The sequence below is a fragment of the Mizuhopecten yessoensis genome, unplaced genomic scaffold (genome assembly GCF_002113885.1).
Source record: "Mizuhopecten yessoensis strain PY_sf001 unplaced genomic scaffold, ASM211388v2 scaffold7635, whole genome shotgun sequence".
In the NCBI taxonomy this organism is placed as follows: Eukaryota; Metazoa; Mollusca; class Bivalvia; order Pectinida; family Pectinidae; genus Mizuhopecten; species Mizuhopecten yessoensis.
The window spans coordinates 740717-767840 of NW_018407146.1; the positions used below are offsets into that span (position 1 = coordinate 740717).

At 37.6% G+C, this 27124-nt stretch overlaps 2 protein-coding genes across 3 annotated transcripts in view; one reads left to right on the forward strand and one right to left on the reverse strand.

Moving 5' to 3' along the window:
* LOC110454031 (sodium/potassium/calcium exchanger 3-like) overlaps positions 1-4192 on the forward strand; it is a 57965-nt gene extending 53773 nt beyond the window's left edge. For both annotated transcript variants that reach the window (XM_021503348.1, XM_021503351.1), the window contains one exon: positions 1259-4192. In XM_021503348.1, coding sequence (XP_021359023.1) covers positions 1259-1587 — 329 coding nt within the window. In that variant the 3' untranslated portion in view covers positions 1588-4192. The remainder of the gene's footprint in view (positions 1-1258) is intronic.
* A 3076-nt stretch (positions 4193-7268) lies between these two features.
* The window catches only part of LOC110454020 (integrin alpha-3-like), a 58155-nt gene continuing 38299 nt past the window's right edge, over positions 7269-27124 (reverse strand). The window contains exons 14-21 of the mRNA XM_021503328.1: positions 25128-25271; positions 18976-19472; positions 17029-17200; positions 14968-15069; positions 12829-12948; positions 11375-11467; positions 10436-10561; positions 7269-9969 (exon numbers count right to left, since the gene is read on the reverse strand). Of these exons, the coding sequence (XP_021359003.1) occupies positions 9706-9969; positions 10436-10561; positions 11375-11467; positions 12829-12948; positions 14968-15069; positions 17029-17200; positions 18976-19472; positions 25128-25271 (1518 nt within the window). The 3' untranslated portion in view covers positions 7269-9705. The remainder of the gene's footprint in view (positions 9970-10435; positions 10562-11374; positions 11468-12828; positions 12949-14967; positions 15070-17028; positions 17201-18975; positions 19473-25127; positions 25272-27124) is intronic.

Below are 27124 nucleotides of genomic sequence, written 5' to 3' on the forward strand. Positions count from 1 at the left end.
AGCAGCAAATGAGATCCGACTTATCCAGTATGCAGCTGGTGGCACTAGAAAGACAAGAAAGCTGAAATACAGAATCCTAGACTCCAGACTTCAGCGACAGAAACAACGACTCATTCAAGGGGAAGTTGACATCTACCAGTATACAGACACAGTGTCACGCCTGCTGAAACTTCAATGAACTGATATGACTCTATAATATTCGATTGATATAGTGCTTTGCTTAATTCAAATATTTTAAATATGAAATTTACTATACATTGTAACTTTTCTATCATGTAAAATGATTCATATTGCTATCATCTTATTTCTAGTGCTTTATATCAATTTATGAAATAAATATTATTTTGTATCATTTTGTATATTTAATAATTAATATGTCTGTTAATAATATATATGTCTGATATTATTTGAATAAATATATTGAAAATAGAAATTAGTCTTATTGTGAAAGCATATATCATAACTACAGAATCAATAAAAAAACCACAAATAGAAACAAAATGAAGCATTCAAATCAACTTAATAGGAATAACTTAGATACACATTTCCAAAAGGACTTAATTTCTGTATCATATTTTTAACCCAACACTTGACCCAAGCTCCAATTAGTGTTTGTTGTTTTAACAATATACCCTATTCCCACTTATCCAACCCAAACTTTTTACCTGTAGTACCTATTTTTCAAAAAGTTGGATAAATGGGAATGAACCGTGTGATCATGTATACATATTGATACCACAGAGAGGACCTACATCATTCCCCAGGCAAAGTCTCAGGACGACGAGACTTTCGGAGGGGGAATAGTGTAACAGCAAAGGAATATAAGGGAGAAATACTGTCTTACTGGCAAGCTAGTTTTTCCAGTGATTAGATTAATAGCCTGTCCACACATATTGTCTATAATCTGTCCGGACAAATAAAATGCAGTAAATGATTTCCGGTTCCTGTCTACTCACAATTCTTATCTGTTCGGGCAGATTAGTAATTTTATTTGGACAGATTTTATTTTGTTTTACTCAATCCATTTCCATAAACAATACAGTGCTTCAAAAATGAGAAATTTTGAAATGAATATGTGAATTAAACTACAACGCGAGTATTTCTAGTAATATCGTGCTACCGTTTAATTTGTCCTGAACTTAACTTTTACAAAGATATACAAAAATAGCATTTCAAACTTTGATAATATTTTCCCGATCGTTTGATTTTTTCCTGTGCCGTGTTCGTTCAGTATTGAATGTTTTCTGTCGTGTTTCAGGTTATGGTGACATGGCCATATCAAACTCTATAGGGAGTAACGTGTTTGACGTCCTGGTCTGTCTCGGTATACCCTGGCTCATACGCTCTGCGGCTATCGACGATGGCGAACCCATCATGATCACTAGCGATGGTCTCACATATTCCGCACTCACCCTCCTTTCCACCGTCTTCTTTATAGGCATCGCCGTCATCCTTGCTAAGTGGAAGCTGGGACGAACATTCGGGGTTGTATGTCTCATAGCGTATGTGGTGGTGATCGCCCTGTCTTGTCTGTACGAACTGAATGTGTTTGGAACCTTCAACTCGCCGACATGTCCAAGGACATGATGTCTGTCGTGACGTAGTGGTCTGCAAGTGCACGTGACATGTGTGCGTACCACGTGACATGTGTGCGTACCTCTGTGTGCTTGTATTTAGATAACGTCTGACAATAAAACCTTATCAAATTTGCCAAAATATGGATACAGTTACTCTATTTATTTATAAGTGAGAAGCACACTTCTTCAAATTGAAAAAACGTGATGCAGTAACTGTACACATGCATATTATAAAGCCGTTATAGTATGTCAGACGGATAAACCTGAGTAAGTTTATACAGAATGCATCGTTATGTACAAAGCTGTTTTAATTGACCGCATAGAGAGACATCCTCATCAGTAGTACATTGTGTGAATCTGTTTATGTTGATGTCATGTTGAAGTCGGTATGTTAATGTTTAAATCTGTTGTTGATCTTGAAATATGTATGTTGATGATGAAGTCGGTATGTTGATATTTAAATCTGTTGTTGATGTTGAAATCTATAAGTTGATGCTGAAATATGTATGTTGATGTTTAAATCTGTTGTTGATCTTGAAATCTGTTTGTTGATACATTTAGTCGTAATTTATGTATACTTTATGATTATATTCGTCAGTAAAACTTGTTTCAAATCGAAAGTGAAATATTTAACATGTTGTCATCGGTATTGTATGAAATAAAGCCTTGTTAAATCGGCAGTAAGCTGATATCATTAGGTAAAGCCGTATGTTATAAAGGACGGTCAGACCTGGTTAACCGAGCATTAAGGAAGTAGAAGGTCATCACACTTATATACAGGGAAACCTAGTTAAATCGATACAAATGCTGATAACGATATCAGTTCACCTATAACTAGTGCACTTGTCTTTGTTCCAGACTTTGGATGAGCAGATGAGCAGGAAGACGTTGGTTGAAGATAACATAGTATATGGGTCGGTAACACGCTCGGAGCGTTTTCATTCGTCAAAATACAGGTCACGACGTTTATATGAACGTGACCACACAAAGCTTGCAACGTCACAAGCAAAAGCTTTATAATAACATCAATTCATTATGCCGTTACGACTCATTGTGAGTTTTGTCTTGTACTTGTGTTAAAAAGCAAGTACTCCAGTGTATTATTGGAAGATGGGGGCGTGTGTACGGAACAGACTTTTCGGATATAATATAAACATTGTGTGAGAATGGGGTCACATAAGGTTTGTTATGTTTGTTAGAGTCTCATTCGTGAATTATCAATTTCAAATAACACTCAGTTAAATTAACTAATGCGACATTGATAATGATGATAACTAAACAACCTCATGAAACACGTATGTTATGATTGTATGGAATATGTTAACCTGTAACCGTTTAATTTATCTAGTGTTGCAAAAAAAAAGATAAAAAAATATCTTTTTTTTCTCTCCATATTTTTGGGCTAAGTTGGTCGGTGGTATTGCATAATTGCTGTGTGTTCAATGAAGAGTTGCATTTTCGAAGTTACTGTCTTACACTAGATTCACCAATAGAACTACGAAGTAACGACTCACCAGTTCATAAATTCAGCAGGTCAATGTACAATACCAGAGTTTTTTTTTAAATGCACCGTAGGACTATTCGTCCACTTAGCACTAAAGGCAAAGAATAAAGATGTTTTCTGAACCTGTGTTTATATATAAATACAGCAAAGGGAAAGGTGCCCGTAAGCTATAAACCCCTTTATAACGTTACAAATTAACAATTTGGCTGCAACAGAATAATTATTTTTGCGCTATCATTTCGTATAGAAACCGTACCAGAACCAATCCCAGCTGAGGTTAGGGCCGACGTTTGGGACAAAAGTCAACCAGCAGAGTCAATAACCTTTTTACTGCAAATAAGCAGAGAGTAAGATGTAGAACAAAAATAAGGATATTTACTTACTTATTTGACATTGTGTTTGCTTCTATAAATATCCATGTACATGTACTTCACCATGTGATAGGTGTATAATGAGCCCAAAGTTCATGTGGGTGACCGACTCTTGATGATGATGAGGACGTGTGTGTAAATGTTTAAGAAAATCTCAAATATAGGCTTTATCGGTTTTTACATTAATGGATGACGCTGTTCGCTACACTGATACTTACAACAAGTCAGGAAACAAGTCCACACTACAATGACATCACACCAGCCTGATGCACTATATCAGTTCAAGGGTCAGGAACTAAACCTAAAAGACAATCACAATTATCTGATGGTGCATATACCCTGTTTATCCTGTTTATATTCATTTTTGTCTATTTTTCTGATATTATTTCTGGATTAGATTGGTTATAAAATAAACGAAAGTTTCCTTGTCATTATCATTGTCGTCGTCTCCTGGTCCTTTTTATTTCCTCACTTATCAACATGTTTATTAAATATAAGGTATAATTGACGCGGAATTGTGTCAAAGGGGCGGTGTATTTAGGAGAGAAACTTGTCGCGCGGATGATTAGAACTCGTATTAGAAATGTTTAGAAATAAACACGTATGAACAGAGAAATGTGATAGTGATGTGTTATAAATATTCATGTAAATATACCTCATGTTTTAATTTAATTTCCCATTCGTTATATGATGCTTATATAGTAATGAGCACCGATGCATTAAATACTGATATTAAAATTGGGCAAAAACATTTACAGTGCATTTGTTTATTATAAAGAAAGTGTAATGGAGTCATTAAAATCAGTCACATCGAGGCCACATATAACTTGATGTTAATATACGTATATACAACAGAAATATATATATGCATTAATTTCTCTGTAAACCAGCCACATTCCTTTCCAGCTAAATCAGCGTCATGACAAGCCCTTATCAACCATATGACGGTATGGCAAGACAATCAGTTCAGTGGTGGTTGTATGAAAGGACAAGCGGAATACTGGCGGATGTATGGAACAAGCGTTTTAATTGTGGCTGTGGGGTAGGACTGCTGTATTTGGTGTTGCTACATGGTGGAACTATTATATTAGATATGACTGTATGGCAGGGCAAGCGAATTGGAAGAAGCTGTTTGAAAGGACAAGCGAATTAGTAGTAGCTGTATTGAAGGACAAGCGAATTAGGAGAAGCTGTTTGGAAGGACAAGCGAATTAGTAGTAGCTGTATGGAAGGACAAGCGAATTAGAAGTAGCTGTATGGAAGGACAAGCGAATTAGAAGTAGCTGTATGGAAGGACAAGCGAATTAGAAGAAGCTGTTTGGAAGGACAAGCGAATTAGCAATAGCTGTATGGAAGGACAAGCGAATTAGTAATAGCTGAATGGAAGGACATGCGAATTAGAAGTAGCTGTATGGAAGGGCAAGCGAATTAGTAGTAGCTGTATGGAAGGGCAAGCGAATTAGTAGTAGCTGTATGGAAAGGCGAGCGAATTAGTAGTAGCTGTATGGAAGGGCAAGCGAATTAGTAGTAGCTGTATGGAAGGGCAAGCGAATTAGTAGTAGCTGTATGGAAGGGCAAGCGAATAAGTAGTAGCTGTATGGAAGGACAAGCGAATTAGTAGTAGTTGTATGGAAGGACAAGCGAATTAGTAATAGCTGCATGGAAGGAGAAGCGAATAAGTAATAGCTGTATGGAAGGACAAGCGAATTAGTAGTAGCTGTATGGAAGGGCAAGCGAATTAGTGGAGGATGTATGGAAGGAAAGACACACGGAAACGCAAGTGGGTTAGTTGTTACTGTATGGTAGGTCAAATGTGTTAGTTTTGGCTGCAGTGGACAAGCATTTTAGTGTTGGCTGAATGAACAGGCAATGGTGTTAGTGGTTACTGTAGGGTAGGGCAAGTGGCCATGATTAAGTGTTGGCTACGGGGGATAAGAGTGGCGGCTGTATAGTGGAACATGTTGGTCAATAGTGGATCATGTTGGTCAATAGTGGATCATGTTGGTCAATAGTGGAACATGTTGGTCAATAGTGGAACATGTTGGTCAAAAGTGGAACATGTTGGTCAATAGTGGATCATGTTTGTCAATAGTGGAACATGTTGGTCAATAGTGGATCATGTTGGTCAATAGTGGAACATGTTGGTCAATAGTGGAACATGTTGGTTAATAGTGGAACATGTTGGTCAATAGTGGAAAATGTTGGTCAATAGTGGAACATGTTGGTCAATAGTGCCTGTTTTGCGGGGAAAGCAGAGATGGAATGGCTTGAATTTATCAGTGCATTAGCTATATGTCTACGCTTTCGAAAAATGAAAAAGAAAACGATAGATTGGATTGTATTTATTTCACTAAAAATCACATGGTAGGATCAACAAACAAACGTTATTGTTACGTTGTAAATGAATCATTTATTGAAAAAAAATTGGATATATACTGAACAAAAACAGAAACGCACAAAGTTCCCCCTGCAGTACACCTTAGCTGTAAGGAAATAATGGAATATTTGGTCAGGTATTACATCAAGAACGATCTCCCTTCTCAACAATCTACCCTAAAACCAGCCAAGCGTTACGATGTCATTGTGTGACTTTGTGAGCTTCTTTAGTCCAAACCACGCGGATACTCTGAGTTCAGCCACGTTAATTTTCCACATTTTGATTTCTCCATTGACTGAGATGCCACGATTAACGCAAATTCAGAGGGGTAGAGCAATTGCGATGTTGATGGATGGTCATAGCAAAACTGCTGTCGCACGGCAGTTTGGTGTTGGCCCATGTACAATTAACCGTCTCTGTACACGTTTCCGTGCTACTGGGTTAGTTTCCGATCGTCCCAGGAGCGGTCGTCCGCGTGTAACGACCGCACGACAAGACAGGGCGATTCGATTGTCGCACTTGCGCAACAGATTCAGGACTGCTGTAGAGACTGCGTCGCATACCTTAGTTACTCATGGCAGACCCATTAGTCCTCAAATTGCCAGGAACCGCTTGCGTGCCGACCTTATGTCGGGCCACCTCTGACACCACGGAGGCGGCAAGTGGCCCGAATTGGTTTGGGATGCGTCGATGGAGGCGTGTGATGTTCACCAACGAGTCTAGATTCTGTCTGTATCGCTCAGACGGAAGAAAAAGGGTATATCGCAGACGCGGTGAGCGTTTCGCCTACGCATGGGTGGTTGAACGCGATAGATCCGGTGAGGCTTCTGTAATGGTTTTGGGAGGCATCTCCCATGGAGTAAAATCCCCCTTAGTGGTCCTGGATCAAAACCTCAATGCCGTTCGATACAGAGACCAGATCCTCCAACCACATGTCCTTCCACTTCTCAGACGTCAGAACCTAATTTTCCAGCAAGACAATGCTCGACCGCATGTTGCCAGAGTCTGTCGTGATTTTCTCACGGCAAACAACGTTCAGCCTCTGGAATGGCCCCCATAAAGCCCTGACATGTCTCCCATTGAGCATCTGTGGGATGAGCTGGACAGGGCGTATAAGGAAACGTGAAAAAAAAACACCAACTAACCGCGCCCAGTTGATCGCAGCATTAACACAAGAATGGAACAACATTCCCTTAAGGCGAATAAATGTTCTCATGAATTCAATGCATAGGAGAATCCGTGCAGGGATTCGTGCAAAAGGTGCCCACACCAGGTACTGAAGTGTCATTTTGTTTTTCGCGGGTATCCCACTTTGAGTAACTACTGATGACACGAGTGACGTCACACAGACTTTTCCTCTACAGTATTGTAAAGAGTAGACTTGTCCCTTCATATTGATATAAAATTTTGTACAAATTTCCAAAAATATCATAGGCTATTGATGGCATAATTTAATTGTGCGTTTCTTTTTTTGTTCAGTATATGATTAAGATCAAATAAATAATAACGTGAGATCACTAAAAAGAATCAAACACTGATGTCTTACCGTAAATCGCTTAAAGTTGTATGCTACCAAACGTTGAAATGTGTTTCCATTACAAAAGAGTGCAACCCTTTACCGTGAATGTTCATATGCTCTTTAATAATACACTGATGACATGGTGGAAAGGTTTAAACGAATGCATGCAATGGCATAATGCGAAAGAATTTATGACGTGTTAGATAAGGCAAGTCAGGGAAAACTCTTGCACATGACAAATAAAATGTAAAAGGTAGCATACACCATTAAACATTACAAACAAGTATTCATTATTGTGCTCGAAAATAATTTTCTGTGAAGATTTAAACAAAACCATTATCAAATATGGATGATTATAAGTCCAAAATATATATTAACAACGACGGTAGCTCTTCGCTAAATTAAAGTATATATACAATGTGAATTTCAACAAACGTAAATTACGGAGAACTCTTTGATTGCGACATCTTGAAGGAAGATAACACATTAAATCACATAATACACATTTACATGGTAAATGCTAGTTAAATTGCAAACATATACAAGAAGACAACATGGTGGATGGAAGCCTGTTAATGACAACATTACGTCAGGTACAAGAAGAACACATGGTGGTAGACAGTCAAATCACATATACGAAGACCAGGTAATGGTAGTCTATTTGTACACTCGCTAGGCTAACAAATATTAACATTATCTATCACAGGAAATGTGATTTATAGTGAACTTTATAACATGCATGAAGTCTATTTGAACATTGTACACTTCCTAAACTAACATATATTAACAATATTAATCAACGTCACATTTTACACATGAAGAAAATGCGGCGAAAGTCAGTCAAAATAATATCATAAGACAGAGAGTTATACGCGTTGTAGAAGTGTGTCAGATTACCAATATCTGAAATAGGAAGACAACGTAATAGGTGTATGTCTGTACAATAGCTATCTTCACATCACTTTCAGTAAAATGTCTTAGGATACATGGATTTGAAGCATAAAACAGAAAAAAATATATCTTCTTTATAGTAATTTATAAAACTTATTTTTGTGTTCATGCAAATATAGGTTTAATACATTGTTAACAAATTTAATTATAAAAAACCCATAAACAGCTGCGATGTTATCACTTAAGTAATCTGAATATAGAAACAGGTAAATGCAGTACATTTCACATTTCTTAATGATTTTCTGACTAATTAAGTAGTAAAAGAGAAACGATCGGTCTAATTACCCGCATGAATGCGATCTTGGTTACAACAAATTTTATACTGAAGGCTAAACTTTATTTAAAATGATACGGATGTTTGTTTGTTGTCAAAACATCATCATAATTTAAACCAAATGATCTTTAGAAGACGTATGGACATTTTAACATTTTACCCCTATGATCTTGACCAGTAAGACAAATTTCGTTGATCTTACTCCTTGGTGTATCTTTTAAAGAAGCAATTTAATCAATTTTAAAATATTTGACCTTTCCTACTGTGAAAGTAAGTCATGGTTATTATGTTGAACACACACATTAGGCCTTTGCCCTTGCAAACTACATCCCACGTATCCTTAATCTAGAGAATATGTATCTTTAGAAGACGAACATGTAGCTTGTAACATACCTGACCCTGATGACCATGACAATTGATCATCAATGCAATCACATGCGTTGTCTTTTATCGAATATCTTGATTCTAGGTTGTTTAGTTCTTGAAAACATGTAAAAATTTCGGAATGTTTACAACGCACGATGCAAAACGAACGAGAGATGACTGCCCTGTTACAAAAACCTTATGCATGCTGAATTATTATTGGACGGAACATAAAACACGTGTTACAGAACATATATTTTTCTTGTCCTGGGGAACTGAAGAACAAGCAAAAAATATTTGGTTCTATAAATATTGTGCCTCATTCATATATTACCATATAAATACCTGGAATCGCATGCTTTAATGTAAACTAGCTAATTAACAAGGGTTTAGGAAATTTACAAAACAGAAAAATGAAAAAAGTATATCGCGAGATCAGATAATGTCCGTTTTATAACGCTCACATCATTGTATCTGAGTAATGGCGATTGTTACTACAATAACTTACTAGACCTCCGACAAATCAATAAGTTGTACATAGCTGCACATCAGCACGCAATGCACCAGAAGCCAGATCCAAACCTCTTCCGAATTCAATAACTTAATGTTCACCATTGGATAAATCGAGCTTTAGATCCTTACACACGAGTGTGATGTGTGTGTAGGACCACACACTCCTTACTTACAAACATTCCAACTTTACACCAATTGTGCTGTAAAAATCCAAAACCAAAAAATAATTATCCTGTATCTAAATGATTTTTAGTTATCAATCACGATCTGACAAGTGTTGAATAGGTTCTAAATAATCCGTGTCACCAAACGTTCGAGAGATCGGTGAATCGGGCGATGACTCTCCAGACAGATCATAGGCCACGGTCCTGTAGTCCGTTGCCAAGACGAGATTCTCGTTGCTACCATCGCCTCCATCACTGGTCTCTTCCGAACTATTGCGATATCTGCCACAATGCCTGGACTGCAACTTCCGGAGGGTCAGTAGATCATCACGATGTTTCCTCTTGAAGAAGCCAATCTGAATTAAATACAAGACGAAATATGTATATTTTAAATGACCAATGACTTCGATGTTAATAACATATTTACATATATTAATATCACTAATTATCTTTTAACAGTAACGAATTTATTCAAGATTTTATACTACATAGATCATCGGAAAAAACAAATAACAAAAACAAAACAGTATGTAAGATACCATTATATATTACAAAGTCATCAACTTGAAGCAATGTAAACATATCCTGAATTGATTCGAGAATGAATTTGCTCTCAATAATGCATGTGGATATCACTTATCAATTTAATCAATATGAGAACATCTGCTATTTGAATTCTTTGTTCATGTGTAAATTATCTGAAAAAACGTCTTGTAGTTATTTAGTTTACTCCATAATACCTTTATTGCAGCCAGTATACGTGTATAGATCAACACGATCTAATTTTCATATTAATGAGTCTATATATATATTTAGATTTACCTTCAGAAGAATTATTCCGATGATCAAGAAAACGAATATTCCCGCACAGAAGCTGACGAGAACGATCCAAAGCTCTAGTTTGCCTGTGTGTAACACCTTCTCGTAAATCAGGAAGTCTGTAGAAATCTGTCATAGTAAAATTATACAATTAGACGGTACATATAAACCATATTTTTTCTTATATATAAAATATCATTCTACATCTTGCCTAGAATTTAATGGAATACATCATGTATCCTTACGGGATGCCGGTATTTTCGCCGACTAGGTTCCTATTGTGTTGCTATCTCTAAGTGTTCTCTTCAATATCAAAATTTCGAAATCAAATTATATTGATACTCATAGTAATTCTAATAAACTGGAATCGACAAGCACATTATCATCCGGAATAACATAGATTAAATTTCTAGACATCCGTGTAACGCATCTGTTTGTGTAATACAATATGCTGATATTTCAGTAAAATAATACAATAACGATATAAAATAATTATGATATATCCGTTTGTGACCTCACACGAGAATGGTCAATAAGGCGAGAGGTGTATCGACTGTCAAATGTTGTGATGAAACCTATTACTTTAATCACTGCAGTTGAGCTAGTTTCATACACAATCAACAGTGATGAGTTAGAGGTTGCATGGTGTCGAACTTTTCTGCGCTACGAAATAGCTTAAATGACAGGATAAACAATCTCATTTTTATAAGGAAAATATTTTGGATTGGTGTCTTTTACATTATGACTCCTGAGTCTGTTTTGTGTATTATCGACGTGGTTTAGTATATATTTTCCAATTAACTTGAGAATAATGTTTCTATCACATCACTCTTCTTTGACCACATGTATGGAATAGTAGAAACAATTAAACCTGTTCTACTAAGATAACTGGTCTACATTCCTTCCTAGTCATGGTGACATTAAAACATTACCAGTACGTACCGATGTGCCTGTTTCCTTTATCTGGATGTTTAGACTCAGGTCACTGTCATAACTGAACACCGAGGAAGACTCTAGTCGAATATGTTTTACGTTCTGAAAAGTATAAATACAAGAACGACTTGATTGGTTATAATAATATTAATATACAACATTTATATAGCGCCCTATATAATTTGTAAAATTACTCTAAGGCGCTTTACAACATATGGATAATAGAAATGGTTATAATTGTGAAAACAAACAACAAAGGCTTGCAATCACTTTCATACATTTAACAAGCAATGTGCACATAATTGAACAAATAAAAGGGTGGTATGTACATGACGTCTTTGCAAAGATTCTAAAATGCAGACGTGAAGAGGTGAGTTTTTATGTCCCTCTTATTATAAATAATAATTTATTATATAACATTCTACAACGTGTTTACTACTAATACAGCCCTTGAAATATCCGGCTGATAACGAAGCAACCTTACACATTTGATTATAAAGGTAGGTATTTAAATAATCACACAATAGATTGTATTCCTAGATTGTCAGCTATTTACGGTAAGTTAATGAGGACAGGTGCTCATCAGTTCAGCATGCCTTTATGATAAATTGAAAATCACTCTTAATCTTATTTTTTATCTCTGAAAAGCGATTTAAGTTACCCCTACCCCTTATTTTTAATGCAAATATACTCATTTTTTCAACATTTTTTTGCAAATTTAACGCTTGATTTGAATTCTTCTGCTACAAAACGTTTCTTTTGTGTTTCCCTTTCTGACACAGCCACAGAAATGAGGTCTCCGTGAGCTTCAGTTTTTGTCCTTTTATTATTTGTTATTTTTTGCACCTTTTTGAGTTCTTCAGTTACAACAAATATGTAAAGAAAATACTAATCATTTATCATTTTCCCCTTTATTGAAAGTATTGTCATCATAATGAACGTAATGAAGTTGTACAGCAAAAATAAACTTGCTACAATTAAAAATGGCGACACAATAACGATTTTAGTGTTCAATCTAGCGCCAAAAAGGTGAAACTGTGCGAAGCGCAGCGCAAGAAATACACATTTTAAGATTGAAAACTCAGAAGAGTATATCCCTAATTTGGATTATTTCAATTCAATCTTAACATTTTTTTTGAAAAAAATATTTAATATTAAACTATGGTTAACCATACAATCAATTAGTTAAAATTATTGCTGTTTATTACCATTTCAAAGTCATAATGGAATAAATATATTGATTGCCAAACAAATAATGCAATACGTTGGAATCGCAATATTATTGCCCTGCCCTACATAATCATCTCGTACACAAAGTTATAGAATATTCATAAAATCTCTCCCACACAGTAACGTCTGTAACAAGGTCTTATAATTGTACGAGTGAGGCTTTTCATAGAGTTTTTGACAATCATGTTATCGAAGAAGAGGCTTATCCCTTCTTGAAGCTTTTAGTGTCATACCGTATTGTCAGTGAAGATTCTCCTCGACACAGTCATGTAAGCTTTAAGATTAATAGATTGTTGAGGCGACAGGTCCCAGACGTCACACGTGATGGACACGCAGGGGAAACTCTCGCAGTTCTGGTATACAGAAAGTGTGGCGTGGCACGCAATTATATACAAGAAAGCATTCAGGAAAAAAAATGCAGATAGACAAAATACACATTGACTGATTGTATTTTATTTAGCTTTAACAACAGTATTTGTACACGCCAATAATCTCACAGCGTGGTTTAGATGGCGAGTCTTTTGATAACATAAACCGGACCATACATACGCAATAAATGTAGAAGAAAAAATGTTATTTGTCATATCTTGTACTGCATCCAAATGGCTTTTTAGGTAGGGGCTGTCCCGATCATCTGCTCTCTGGCCTAAAATCTGGGATGATTTTTGGTCAGTGCGTTAATACATGAAATATCATAACTGTTTGAACAATATTTTATGTAGGTATATTGATCCCTGCTACTCTTATGTAACAATATTTCATGTAGGTATATTGATCCCTGCTACTCGTATGTAACAATATATTTCAGTATGTAGCAATGCAATTATGATATATGCAATGATATGAACAACATTGACATGACTTGACTATGAACAGAGAACTGTTCACTGTTCTTTAATCGTTAATAAATTCATAACCCGGATTTGATTGGAGACTTAATGTTGAATATCACATGTAGTGCATAGGAACACTTAACTTTCTAAAGCATAATCTATCGACCTTGTCTTTGTGGATATTAATGGTGTTTGTAGTGTTGTGTGATTTACCCAGTTACCGTATTTTCATATATGTGAAGGTTTTATGATGTCTATTTAAAGGTTGTATGATGTCTATTTCATTGCAATGTAGTATTGTGCATGCTGTTTTCGTGGTGTTTATGACATTTTGACATGTGTTAATGATGTGATGTTCCAAGGGTTTCAAGTTAATTGTTGCTGTTTTTTGTGGTGTTAATGATCTTTTTTTCTATTGGTGTTAAGTCCGAAAGGTACTGCTTATATTTTTGTGGTGATTTTGACGTATTTCCTTCTATTTTGATGTCTATAGGGTACTATTGTTTTCTCCTTTCAACTGCGAGTTGCCATATTCGATTAATGGTACTTTGCGCTTATGAATTCTGGTAAAATAAACCTCGGATCTGGTATTCTGGCAATCTTGGCTGTGGAACATATTTTGTTATCGTTTAAATTTTCAGTGTTACATCAGAGTGTTAATTTACATACATTCGTGGCCCAAGTGATGTAAATATGCAACATTTCTACAGTTGTTATTAAGATTTGACACTGTTTAAAATTCAATAAGCCCCCGAAAAGATGGCATTGTCAACCTATACTTCAACCTCCTAAACAGCCATATTAAAAGACCACAATTAAACATCGGTATTCAGATTATTGAACCTTAAGTATGAAAAAGTGAAGACAGAAATATAAGACTAAGTGTATCGATTCGATGGAAAAAGGTACCAAAAATAGCAATTACAATGTAGGGACTAAAAACCCGAATACTGTATAGCGGTTACATTTCGCGGGGTTTTAATTTCGCGCCATATCGCACTTTGACTAAAACCCGCGAATTCTTAGCACCAGCGAAATTATCGAAAATGTTAACCACTTTTACGGACCTGATCACAACATGTTGAAAATACGTATAACCCTACGCTGTTATGCAAGCTTAAATTAACTCAAATCAGATTATCAACCGACAACTGGGCAGTCGTTGTAAAAACAACATTTACATATAAGTTGTCACAACATATTGATGTGTAAACAGTAGGTGATTAATTGATTACAGTTTACTCCAACAAAGTTCCATACACAAATTTGATTTTCTTTCGAGTGAAGTCACTTGCAGTGACGACGCTCGGGATCAGTGTTTTCACTCCCGCGAATATGTTATGAATACGGAACCGCGAAATGTTGACCCCGCGAATTTAAAGCGCTATACAGTACACATCTGCCATCAGAATTTTAGCATCCTTAGCGTAAGATACGGAGAAAATATTAATAACTTTCCTTTCAATCTCAATCTTCTAAAAATTGCTTTACTCGCCTATCTAATAAAGCTTTCTACAGGAAATATTTTTTTAAACTTACTATCATCATTTTCTTGCGAATTGTCGTATCTCTTGTCTTATATACGGCCGTCCAAGTCGAGCTTCTGTTTACTTCACAGCTGACCCTTCCTTCAGTATCGATCTACAATAAGGTGATGGCTAACATTTTATTCAATGTCAGGTTATATCAGTAATTAGAGAAAACATACGGTGTGTCTTTAAATGCAAGGCTTATGTTGACAAGGCAACAATGGCGTGACCTTATCAAACCTAATCCTGTTTGCGTCCCGAGCGCAAATTACCATGTAGAAGATCTAACTTGCATGTTGAGACAAACACAAAATATAAATGTATTTTACAAACCTAGCCTGACTGTTTTAAAGCCCCATCCCATTTAAAATAGGGAGAAAAGCACTACAACAGAACACCAGCAAAAACTTAACTTTCACAGGAAGAACTTATCCATATTCGTACTAATCAATTTTGGAAAACCAAACGAATTGCACTTAAAACAAGTCGGAGATTACGTTACTTTAGTGATTAATTCTAATGTACATCATCAGTATCGTACAGATATTACCTCACTCAATCATAGATATGACTCGTATGTAAGCGCTCAATGAGCAATGAAACTGAGTTATCATAAATTAGCGCCTAGACCTTTTCGTTAGCAAGTATACTAAGGAAAACGTGTACTAGCATGTTCTGCAGCTAAAGATGTACATTAACTCCCCCATAAGAGACACTGTGATATTTAAATATAAATGATACTTAACGTAGCACGTTTACAGTACATTTATAACAATCAATAACTTGTGAGAGTTAAACGCTTTTATTTATAGGGGGAAAACCCTTCATTAAAATAAGATTATAAGTAACTAGTGGACAACATCAACAATGAATTTGAGCGGATCAGAGGTAATACCTTATAAGCGTCCGGAACGACGGTGTATTCCTCAGCAATCAAGCTATTAGACATATAGTTCTGGGATGAGGCTATTAGATAAATATTTCAGGGATGAAATTTGCAGAGGCATCACAGCTCACTATGTAATTAGTACAAGTCCGGGTAAGTAGTTCGCTGCCTAATACGGCTTATTCTGGCAATTTATCATTTTACACATACCAGTCTCGACAAAATGATATGGGGGGATTTTTCCAGTGATTGATTTGGTTTTATTTTGTTTAATGTCCTATTAACTGCTGATGTCATTTAATGACGTTCATCCATGTGTGTTGTGCATGTGTGCTTGCGTGTGTGTGCAGTAGATATGGTATGCTAGTGTATTTGCCTCCTTGTGATAGTGCGGATCTATTGCCGACTTTATAGTGCTATCTCACTGAAATACCATGCCGAAGGCACCCATCACAACATTCCACCCAGTCACATTATACTGACAACGGGTGAACCAGTTGTTGCCATTACCCTTAAAGCTGAACGTTAAGCAGGGAATAACAAGTACCATTTTTAGGAACTTTGGCCTGGACTTTTCCCAGTGATTTTGTATCTTAGAGATTTACATGTTAACGTTGCACGTGGTCAACATTTAAACCTTCGCTCAGTATACCTATGATAACGACATTGTCACTGTACAAAGAAACAAGCATTGAATAATGTGTTATATAGAATAATAGCAAGGTAAAGTATTGCACATTTCGCTTCTAAAAATGACAAACGGTCATTACGCTGCTTATATTCGGTTCAAACAGCGCGATTATAAAACGCCACATTCCGCCATCTTAGGAGGTATTTGCAAAACAGTTGGCAATTGTTCGTACCAAGATTTATAAGATATGTCCCGACTTCAGTGGCAAGGACGGGCTGACTGATGTAAAAAAAAATCCGTGCGGAAGTGCCGTTGATTGATTGGTCATCAGACTAAACAACTTATCATATAAGAGCACGTACGACACGTGACAGGTATTTCGGGAAGTAACAATTCACGCGTTGTTGTTTTTACGATTTACGATATCATGACAACAAATGTTCGATTAAATGTTAAATTTGATGGAAGTATTTCTTTGAAATTGGCTGACTCTCATGTATCTATAATACTTTAAATTATCTGATAATTACTTATTACCCATGAGTTAAACCTACTGTATATCTACGTAGGTCGATGTAGCTCTCCCTGACAGGTAAATGGACGGTGAAGATCCCACGAGACAGGGAACTTGGGCCAAAGCTAGTGACGTCATATATGTGAGTGACGTTCTCATAACCTCTAAAATCGTGTCTCTCTGACATCACGCGCTGGTCAGGCGTAGAAAATCTGTGGTAAAAAAATCATTTTCAATAAATATTCATACGCTATGTTATGAAATAAATATCATCGCATTCATATATATACAACTTTTATTTCCTGTAGTCATGCCAATTTTACGATTAACATTGAGACATTATGTACGTATGTAAGTATGTTAGGAATTTGAGAAATCATCCAAGCAGAACCGGAAAAAAGTGAAAATTGTCGCTATGAACTTATATTTGTGGTGTAAAACACGCACTTCTCATTGGATACAATAACTTGAATTCGTGATGTTCGTTGAAATTCGTCCGTTTTAGACATGTTTGACATGATTGAAACTATAGAACCAATGTAGTATATGTTATGGATACAATGCAATGAAAATGCTTGTAAAAAAAGCCACACGTTCCGATACAGTAACGGTCTGCTCTCTTTTTGACGGTGTTGGTACGAGATTGCTTTGATACTAATTGGTCGTGAGTTTATACGGAGAGAAATCTGATTTATTTAGGACTGGAACTATTAAGTGGATGGTATGACCTTTTCCTTAAAACTCGCATTCATATGCAGACATCAAACTGTATTTGCGCGGCACATGTAATCTGATATTTAGATTAGAAGTGATTCAATTTATCCCAACAAGGAAAAATATTGATCTGCACAAATATCGGGAAGACATACAATATAAAGGAACAAATACAAGTCCTGCTGAGGGCAAACAATGTACACTCTATGTTCGCCTGCGGCACTCCGACTGTCGGGGAACAGTAATGATCAACTCATTACACAGAACGGGGAGTTTATTTATAGATCTGCACTGATCGCGAATCTGAGCAAAGCCTGTAGCAATCAACCATACGTCTACATCTTGGGTTAAAATCAGAGGCTTTTAGTATTTATTCCATATCAATAACGTCGGATAAACATCATAAAAGGCTATTTAGTAGGAGAAATACAATTTCGTAATTACACAACATGAACTAGGGATGAATATCATATCAATTCAATTAAATGAATGGGATGGATCATTTTTCATTTCCATATTCCGTCTTTGCGTATTGCAGAGTTATCTGCTCTTGTGAGCAGGTATTGATTGTTACAAACCAATGACGTAACAATCAATACCTGTTCACAAGAGAAGATAACTTTGCAATACGCAAAGACGGAATACAAGTTGTATTGATATTAGGAACATCTAGCAGCTGGATCTCAAGTCGTTAGCATTTCATGTGACGTTATATGCTCTATCAATATTTACTGTTATAATAGATGTTTGTTTTTCGACGTTGACAAATTCTAACATGATATAGACCATAGCGTGTTAGTGTGCTCTCGTGAGGATGTTTTCGCGATGATTTAAATAAAGAGTTCTACCACTTGTCAACTTTACACAGGAACTTGAAAGGCTTTTTTGAAACTTTATGTTATTTCTTCTGTATTCATACAAAACAAGTTTAGCTTGCGGGCCCTTTAAGAGATATTGAACATTTTGAAAGCTATTCCTGCAAGTAGTGTTACAGGAAGGATTAACAAAAAAAATATCATGACCGGACCTGCAGTGGATAAGATCCCTGTTTCATAATCAATAGGTCTGCGGATATAATTTTGTGAAAAAGGATACTATGTTCGGCATTTTTCTTTCTGTTTGCCATTGTAGTAAGAACATTGCCGAACAAATTGAAGGTTATTGTCGGTGATACCACACACTCTACCTCTACATGAAAAATGAGCGAAAAGATACACGGTAATTGCTCATAGTTGATATCAAAATGAATACGACCAAAGAAAACAACACTTACCCCGTGACCTTAACGCTTGGCAGGTATTGCACTTTGACCTCGGAAACCGTTGTCTTCCTGTCAACCACTGTATCACTACTCCGGGTTTGTATTGATGAAATAATGTTGAAACTTTCTGTTGAAAACTCTGATCTAATTGCAAACTGAATTGACACGCCAATGACGTCATCAAGAAACTTGACATCACCAATGTTACAAATGATATCACGTGTTTCCGAGTTCGTTCGTATTTGCCTTATCTTGCAATCGAGAAGTGTGTTGGTGTTTGCCATTGTTCTCCATCCTGCTCGTAACGCTAGATTCCACGGAACAACCAACTTCAACGTAGTGGCATATGCTATTTCTCCTCGATTGATGAGTGAAATGTTTACTCTGACGTCATTACTGACATCGACAATATATGTAGAATTTGATCGTCCAATCATCACTGTCGTCTTCAATAGATCGAGACTGCTTTTACAGATGTCATCAGGCCCACAGTCCTTCATTATAGAAATCTAGAAAATAAAATTACAGCATTTATACTCTATTGTAATAGAGATGAATGTGCTTGAATCCTTTGGTCGGCTCAAAAATCATAATCATAAGGCTACGAATTCAGTCCCATACTGATGTCATATTGAAGATTCTTGTCCGACAGCACCGTTGTGTTTTGTATACACAATTGCCTCCCCTTCATTTCGCTTTAGACATTACTGTAGCCGTAATTATGTTTTGCACAAGGGACATATATCAAGCATTAATCAGCTATCTACATTGTAACACTTCATTATATAACTATTGCAACCACTATGGCTACGGGTCGGTGAGTAATTGTCATGTTTTATTCCACTGCATTGTCGTATGGGCCAACAGATGTAGGACGCGCGGCTCAACAGAATTGTCTCCCATGTTCTATAATTAGGGGACGTTGAAGGGAAACACGATTATCTCTTGTATACCCATGGCAATATCAGAGACGATTGTGCAAAGTTTTCCTTTTCTAACCTTTTATGTTGCTTTTAACATAACCACATCATAACTGCTCTTTTCGAAAACAGTTACGGCTTTACTGCATCTCTCGGCACTCCTCTATATTACTGTGATCTTATTGCGTTATATTAACATATACAAATAGTTGATGTTGGTACAACAGGACGTAGGAGTTTACGCTTAAGAGTGTGTATATTGACCGTTAATATGTTGGCGTTCATCATATCTGAGTTACTTAAATGAAAGCAGGGTGACGTGCGAGACCGTTATCAGTGAGAAAAGTGTAATACATGTTAAAGAAGTAAATGTTCCCTTCATTTAGTTAACCTGTACAATATAACATATTCTAATACAATAATAGACGGACTCTGAATTAGATATGCTCCAATCACCCTCGATACTTTAGGGGCTATAGGTATGCTCCAATCACCCTCGATACTTCAGGGGCTATTGGTATGCTCCAACCACCCTCGATACTTTACGGGCTATAGGTATGCTACAATCACCCTCGATACTTTAGGGGTTATAGGTATGCTACAATCACTCTCGATACTTTAGGGGTTATATGTATGCTACAATCACCCCCGATACTTCAGGGGCTATAGGTATGCTACAATCACCCTCGATACTTTACGGGCTATAGGTATGCTCCAATCACCCTCGATACTTCAGGGGCTATAGGTATGCTCCAATCACCCTCGATACTTTAGGGGTTATAGTTATATGCTCCATTCAACCTCGATACTACAGGGGCTAAAGGTATGCTCAATCACCCTCGATACTTAAGGGGCTATATGTATGGTAAAATCACTCTCGATACTGTAGGGGCCACGCTCAGATGTGTGCAACTTTTAATATATCATGACAAAATCGAAGACTCCGTGCGCGCCACCTTATGGGCGGTACTTGAAGACTAGCTTTATCCTTTGATGTACATCAACAGAATACCGGGACAGAGTACCAGTAACATCGATCGGCCCTGCAGTCGTGTGTCGCTCCTCTGTAATCGTCAAAGGGCAGTTAGCGATTGGAAAGTGTTTGTTTTATCTGAAACCATTCAAATAGCAAGCCGAGTGCCTTTGATTTCGTCATGGCATTTCAAGGGTTCAGAGAACATAAGTGTGTCTAACCCCTGGAGTATCGTGGATGTTATACAATATAACAAATGAAAAATCGCAATAACCTTTACAGAAAAAATAACCAAGGAAGCATCCATCGAACAATATGTTACATGCCGGAACATGAATACGATCACATTCAATTTATAAACATTGTATGGACAGTCCAAATCAATTTGATAACATTATAAAAAGGTATACGTTACGTAGTTTGTTAATTAAAGTATCCTGCGGTTTATTTATCATGACAGCATCCTTGACAAGTCCTGATGTAAATGTCACCTGGACCAGGGGAAAGCTTGAAGTCTGATGGAATTTAATATTGCAGAATGTTGCAACATTGTTTTCTGGTCAAGATTTGATTGTGGAAGTTCACCCACCATTATAACTGTCCTCAATTACATTACTTTACAAAATTGAAATGCTAACAAAATGTTGATTAAGAATGGTAATACTACACTGTTTATCCCGGAAAGACAACACAGTTAAGTATAGTGATGACAATGATCAGACGATGCTGCAGTACCTCGAATACTGAAATTTCAATTAAGATTACAATATGGAACATCAAACACGCTTTGTATGCATGTAAGATTCCTATTGAAATTCAAAACCTTCTTAGGGAACAATACATTTTTCCGAATGTATATGTTGTATTACAATACAATCATCTAGATTCAAACAGGCAATGTGACCACATGTTTTACATTTAATACGGTCGTGTGTCACCGAGTTAAAAATCACCTTAATAAGGAGCAGTACAAAGTCAATAGATCTGATTAATATACAAACAAATTCGAGGTTTTTGTATACCGCTTTATCACAACCTTGTTCGTAGGTCGTCTTAACGTAGTTCACAAATTATTATTAGTGGTTATAGGGCATTAGCAACAAGCCAATACCTTTCTCAACTCCCTGGGGAGCATACAGCCTGTGTTGCCATTTCGGCGCTCACAGCTAGCATTCTACAAGTATAGAACTGCCCAAACACGTACTCATTTACAGCTGAGTAGACTGGAACAAGCGGAGTAAAGTATCTAGCTCAAAGATACAACACAGTGCCGTGATGTGACTCGAATCCGCAACCCTTCGGTCACGAGCCCGGCGTCCTACCCCTAGACTATTGTGCCTCATGAACATTGATGCTATCAACAACCTCATATCTTGTCAGGTTCCATCGACATAATTAAAATGAAAGCACTGTTCGGTGATTGGTGACATTAAAGTGTCCCGTTAGAGGTACACAACGTCATAACATTACAGCTGTAAGCTTGGCGGTGTGAAACCGAGCCCGCCGAGGACACTAATGGATGCTCGACCTAGGAATCCACAAAATAAATGGAAGCGGTATCAATGCCATTTCCTTGACAGTGTAGGTGGACAATGCGTACACTGGCGATGTCTATACATGAGAAATGAGTCTTGTATCCCCTGAGGGAATATCGATTCTTTATAAAACTGGCCTCTCCTAAAGTTGATACCACGGCCTGCGTCATCAACCGACAATGAATTTGTAATAGAAACTTAGTGTATCATGTTTTTTCTTGCACATATTCACAGCATCGCCATTTCAGCGTCGTGTACCTTAGAATGGTATGCTGCAATGTCATGCACCGGCAACTTCTACGTTGGCACTAAGTAAAGTCAGTGACTTGTTGATAATTGGCAACAGAAGTACGTGTTGATTTAGGATGTCATTGTTTCGTTGAAACAAAACTGCAGGTTACTTCAGACATTTTGGTTGTGAAAATACTGGTCTGACCCCAACATTGAGTGTAATCTGGCAACAGTAAGGTTGACGACTTTATGCCCTTGTTTCACTGGGTCAGATTGGCGGTTGCAACTGTAAGCCATGTAACCCGGTCGCCCTAGCTAAGCCATGTAACCCGGTCGCCCTAGCTAAGCCATGTCACCCGATCGCAATAGCTAAGCCATGTAATCCGATCGCCCTAGCTAAGCCATGTAAATCGGTCGCCCTAGCTAAGCCATGTAACCCGGTCGCCCTAGCTAAGCCATGTCACCCGATCGAAATAGCTAAGCCATGTAATCCGATCGCCCTAGCTAAGCCATGTAAATCGGTCGCCCTAGCTAAGCCATGTAACCCGGCCGCCCTAGCTAAGCCATGTAACCCGGTCGCCCTAGCTAAGCCATGTTACCCAGTCTCACTAGCTAAGCCATGTAACCCGGTCTCACTAGCTAAGCCATGTAATCCGGTCGCCCTTGCTCAGCCATGTAACCCGGTCGCCCTAGCTAAGCCATGTAACCCGGTCGCCCTAGCTAAGCCATGTAACTCGGTCGCCCTAGCTAAGCCATGTGACCCGGTCGCACTAGCTAAGCCATGTAACCCGGTCCCCTAGCTAAGCCATGTAACCCGGTCGCCCTAGCCCGGTCGCCCTAGCTAAGCCATGTAACCCGGTCGCCCTAGCTAAGCCATGTAACCCGGTCCCCTAGCTAAGCCATGTAACCCGATCGCACTAGCTAAGCCATGTAACCCGGTCTCCCTAGCTAAGCCATGTAACTCGGTCGCCCTAGCTAAGCCGTGTAACCCGGTCGCCCTAGCTAAGCCATGTATCTCGGTCGCCCTAGCTAAGCCATGTGACCCGGTCGCACTAGCTAAGCCATGTAACCCGGTTGCCCTAGCTAAGCCATGTAACCAGGTCGCCGTAGCTAAGCCATGTAACCCGATCGCACTAGCTAAGCCATGTAACGCGGTCTCCCTAGCTGTTGATATTCACAACAAAAAGAAAGTTTCAAACACCAATGCAATCAAGTAATGTTATATAATGTGTAAACATTAAATGTTTCAGTGGGAGTATCACAGACGTCACTAACTCAGATCTCCAGACCCTGAGGGGGTTTAGGTTAACAGATAAGATCATTTAACGATGTGTATCCTAGTGTTAAATGCTGAAGGCGGTATGTTGATGTATTTGTAAGTTGTCGAACAAGGCTTTACTCGTGACTGGTTAAGGATTTCTGAACAAGAGGGCATTTTTGTGATAGTTTTTTTCACAGTGGGCACATTGCAATGTTAAAAAGTTACATGTAACATGTGCAAATTCAAAAGTTTCCATCCTCCTCCGTGGCTACAACCCACGTAAATCTGTTAAAACTGTTTCGTGATCATACTTTCTTGTTAGCAGAGTCACAATGTAATTCGGTTTTGGCAATTGCTAATGGTAAACGACCTCTGGTTTCACTGACTTACATTAGCGGTCCTAGTTGTGACTGTAAGTATCACAAGGTTACACTGACAGTTAGGGTAACATCACAAGGTTACATTGACAGTTAGGGTAACATCACAAGGTTACACTGACAGTTAGGGTAACACTGATGGTGTATACAGCGCACCCTATGCTAGAATTTACCTACGTTACGTGTAGAAGCTGAATAGGCATGTAAACAATACAGCGCGTGTACTTCTATTAGTATCAACAACTAAATTTATAATAAAATAACTAGATCTTCCTAAGTAAAAAATGTAATCATACTTATTAAAGTTTCAGTAGATTATTTTACCATCCTTTCTTCAAGAAAACTAGAAGACTGACGTTAATTGGTGATGTGTGTATTCAAATCTTTTTTCTATCCCTTCTCATAACATCTTCCAGACAAAAGCTCATTATCACTAGCTAACATGACAATACGTTGGGCGGAATATCGAAAGAAAAACTACGTCGATGAGAATTAACAAAGATTCCGTATGCAGCTCAGGAATCTCATTAATTGCAGTCGTTGGCGATACATTGACTGCGTCTGATTAGAACCTTTGCTAGGTGCTACATTGTAGTCTGGTTTAGGCTATGAGGAATTTGCGTGGTTTCTTGTTGTTTTAAGGGTATTCAAGACAACATGCAGATGAAATATTATGTGTTAATACATTTTTGTATATAATTTATACGTTTCTGAAACAGCAAAACATTGCGCTATGTCTGTATCACATGCATGTATTGAAACATTATACTACGTTAATACGTTAATTTCATCATTTATTTGATATAATTAAACGAGCGGACGGATAACAGTTGTTGACAATTGATTGTTGTTGTTTGTTCAACTTACCTTCCGTCTAATATATTGTTGAGCAGGATAAACCTTGTCTTTAGCAGCGTAAGGAGCAGATATTGGTAAGATAGAGCTTGTATTTCGGTAGCTGTCGGAAAACCGTAATTCTACGGTAATATCTTCGTACGGGTCTTTTGTACTCTGTAATTAGAACGTCAAAGTGATAAAAGTCTGGTCCTATACCACTATTCATTGACTTCGTGATAACGTTATATGAGTATCATCAAACTTCTAATTTACCAAATAATGATTTCTTTTTTAATTTGCAGTTATTTTTCAGGCCTGTATAAAAAATTGCAAAGTATGTGTATTGACCTATCCAATAACTTTAAAATGCTTGATAGTCAAGAAGCATACATATTCAACACGGAGTCAAGACATCTTACAAAGAGCATCTCACCACGTCATCCCTTCTTAGTACGTTTTGTGTTTGAACATAAGCATGCATTTAGAGATGTACATTACTTTTTCTTCCTTTTCTGTGTGCGTATTTCCGACGCTTCATTTCTAACCTTATACCACTTCTAATAAACCATCCCCCTCCTTAGAAATATACACACTTTCGGGAAAGATATTTCTGTTAATTTATTACACATAACTCTATATCCTACTTTGACAAAACTAATTGTCTCCGGTATTGGCATCATATTTCAAAATCCAAGATGGCTGAAAGTATCCGGATAAAAAAAAAAATGGTACGAGCCCACTTCGGCCTGGTACAGATATATTATGATAATATTATATATTGTAATAATATAATATATTATAATAATAAACTAACACTAATATTGCATATATAGATGTATAACGTGTTATCTGATATTGTGAAAAAAAATTAGTTGGGTACATACAGAGGATACAGCTATTAGCAGCAAGCATGCAATCCCCATGAACAGCTAAATAATACTTTCTCCAGGTTAGCTCCTAAGTCCAGTATGCACTTTTCAATACTTTACCTACAGTTCATGAGAGAGCTCACCCATGGATCTACCAGAAGTTCACGGAAGGTCACCATGCAATACGCAGGAGCGACAGGTATTGGGCTGGCCTATGGACAGATTTATGTATCGAGCAAACATTGATGCGATCAATGAAAGCTAGAGGTGGTCTGACCAGAGGTCGTGGTATGACGGAAAGCGTGAGACATCAATGGGTGTATTGCATGCATCATTGCGCCGCTGTTCATGATGCAATGACCAGTCTGACAAATCGACATCATTTGACAATTTCACAACCTGTCGAACGTGGTAAATCCAGGTGTTAGCGAGACTTGATAGACTTGGAGAAAATACTTGACTGGTTCGAGCAGCATGACCCGTTCAACACAGAACTATCTTCATTACGGTCACTAACAACAGGTTTAATGGCAATTGACGAGGATGGGATCAACTGTGATGAGGCAGAACTGGTGGGCCAGAAGATTCACCAGTCACTATAGATGGCATAGCTGTAACTAACGCACATATAAAAAGATCTGTCCACGCTCGGACATCATAGGGAAGAAGAACGTCCACATTGAGCCATCTGTATTATGCATGCGCTGCACAACACGAGCACACCGTGAGTCGGAGGACATCAAATCATACTCTAAGTATGAAATGACGGCGATACCTACATCACTCTTCAATGATTCTTATATGAGAAATACAGACAAATCAGAATTGGCCATGGTGATCAAGAAAAATATGACCAACCTTGAAGCGTCTTGTTTGCTCAAAGACAATCAGATTGTCATAGATGATGGCTGGCTGTAACACCGCATTCGATGGAAAAGGGACACAACATATTGGGAGGTTGCTGAACAATGCGAATGCTATCTTTTGAATAAGTATGGATTGTATTGTGTTGTCTTTGATGGATATGAAGGGCCATCCACAAAGGATCATGAACACCTAAGGCGTTCAGCAAAAAGAGCAGCTGATATCACAGTCACTGGTGCGTCGTCCAAATGTCATCGGGATCAAGAGGCATTTTTCACGAACACCAAGAATAAG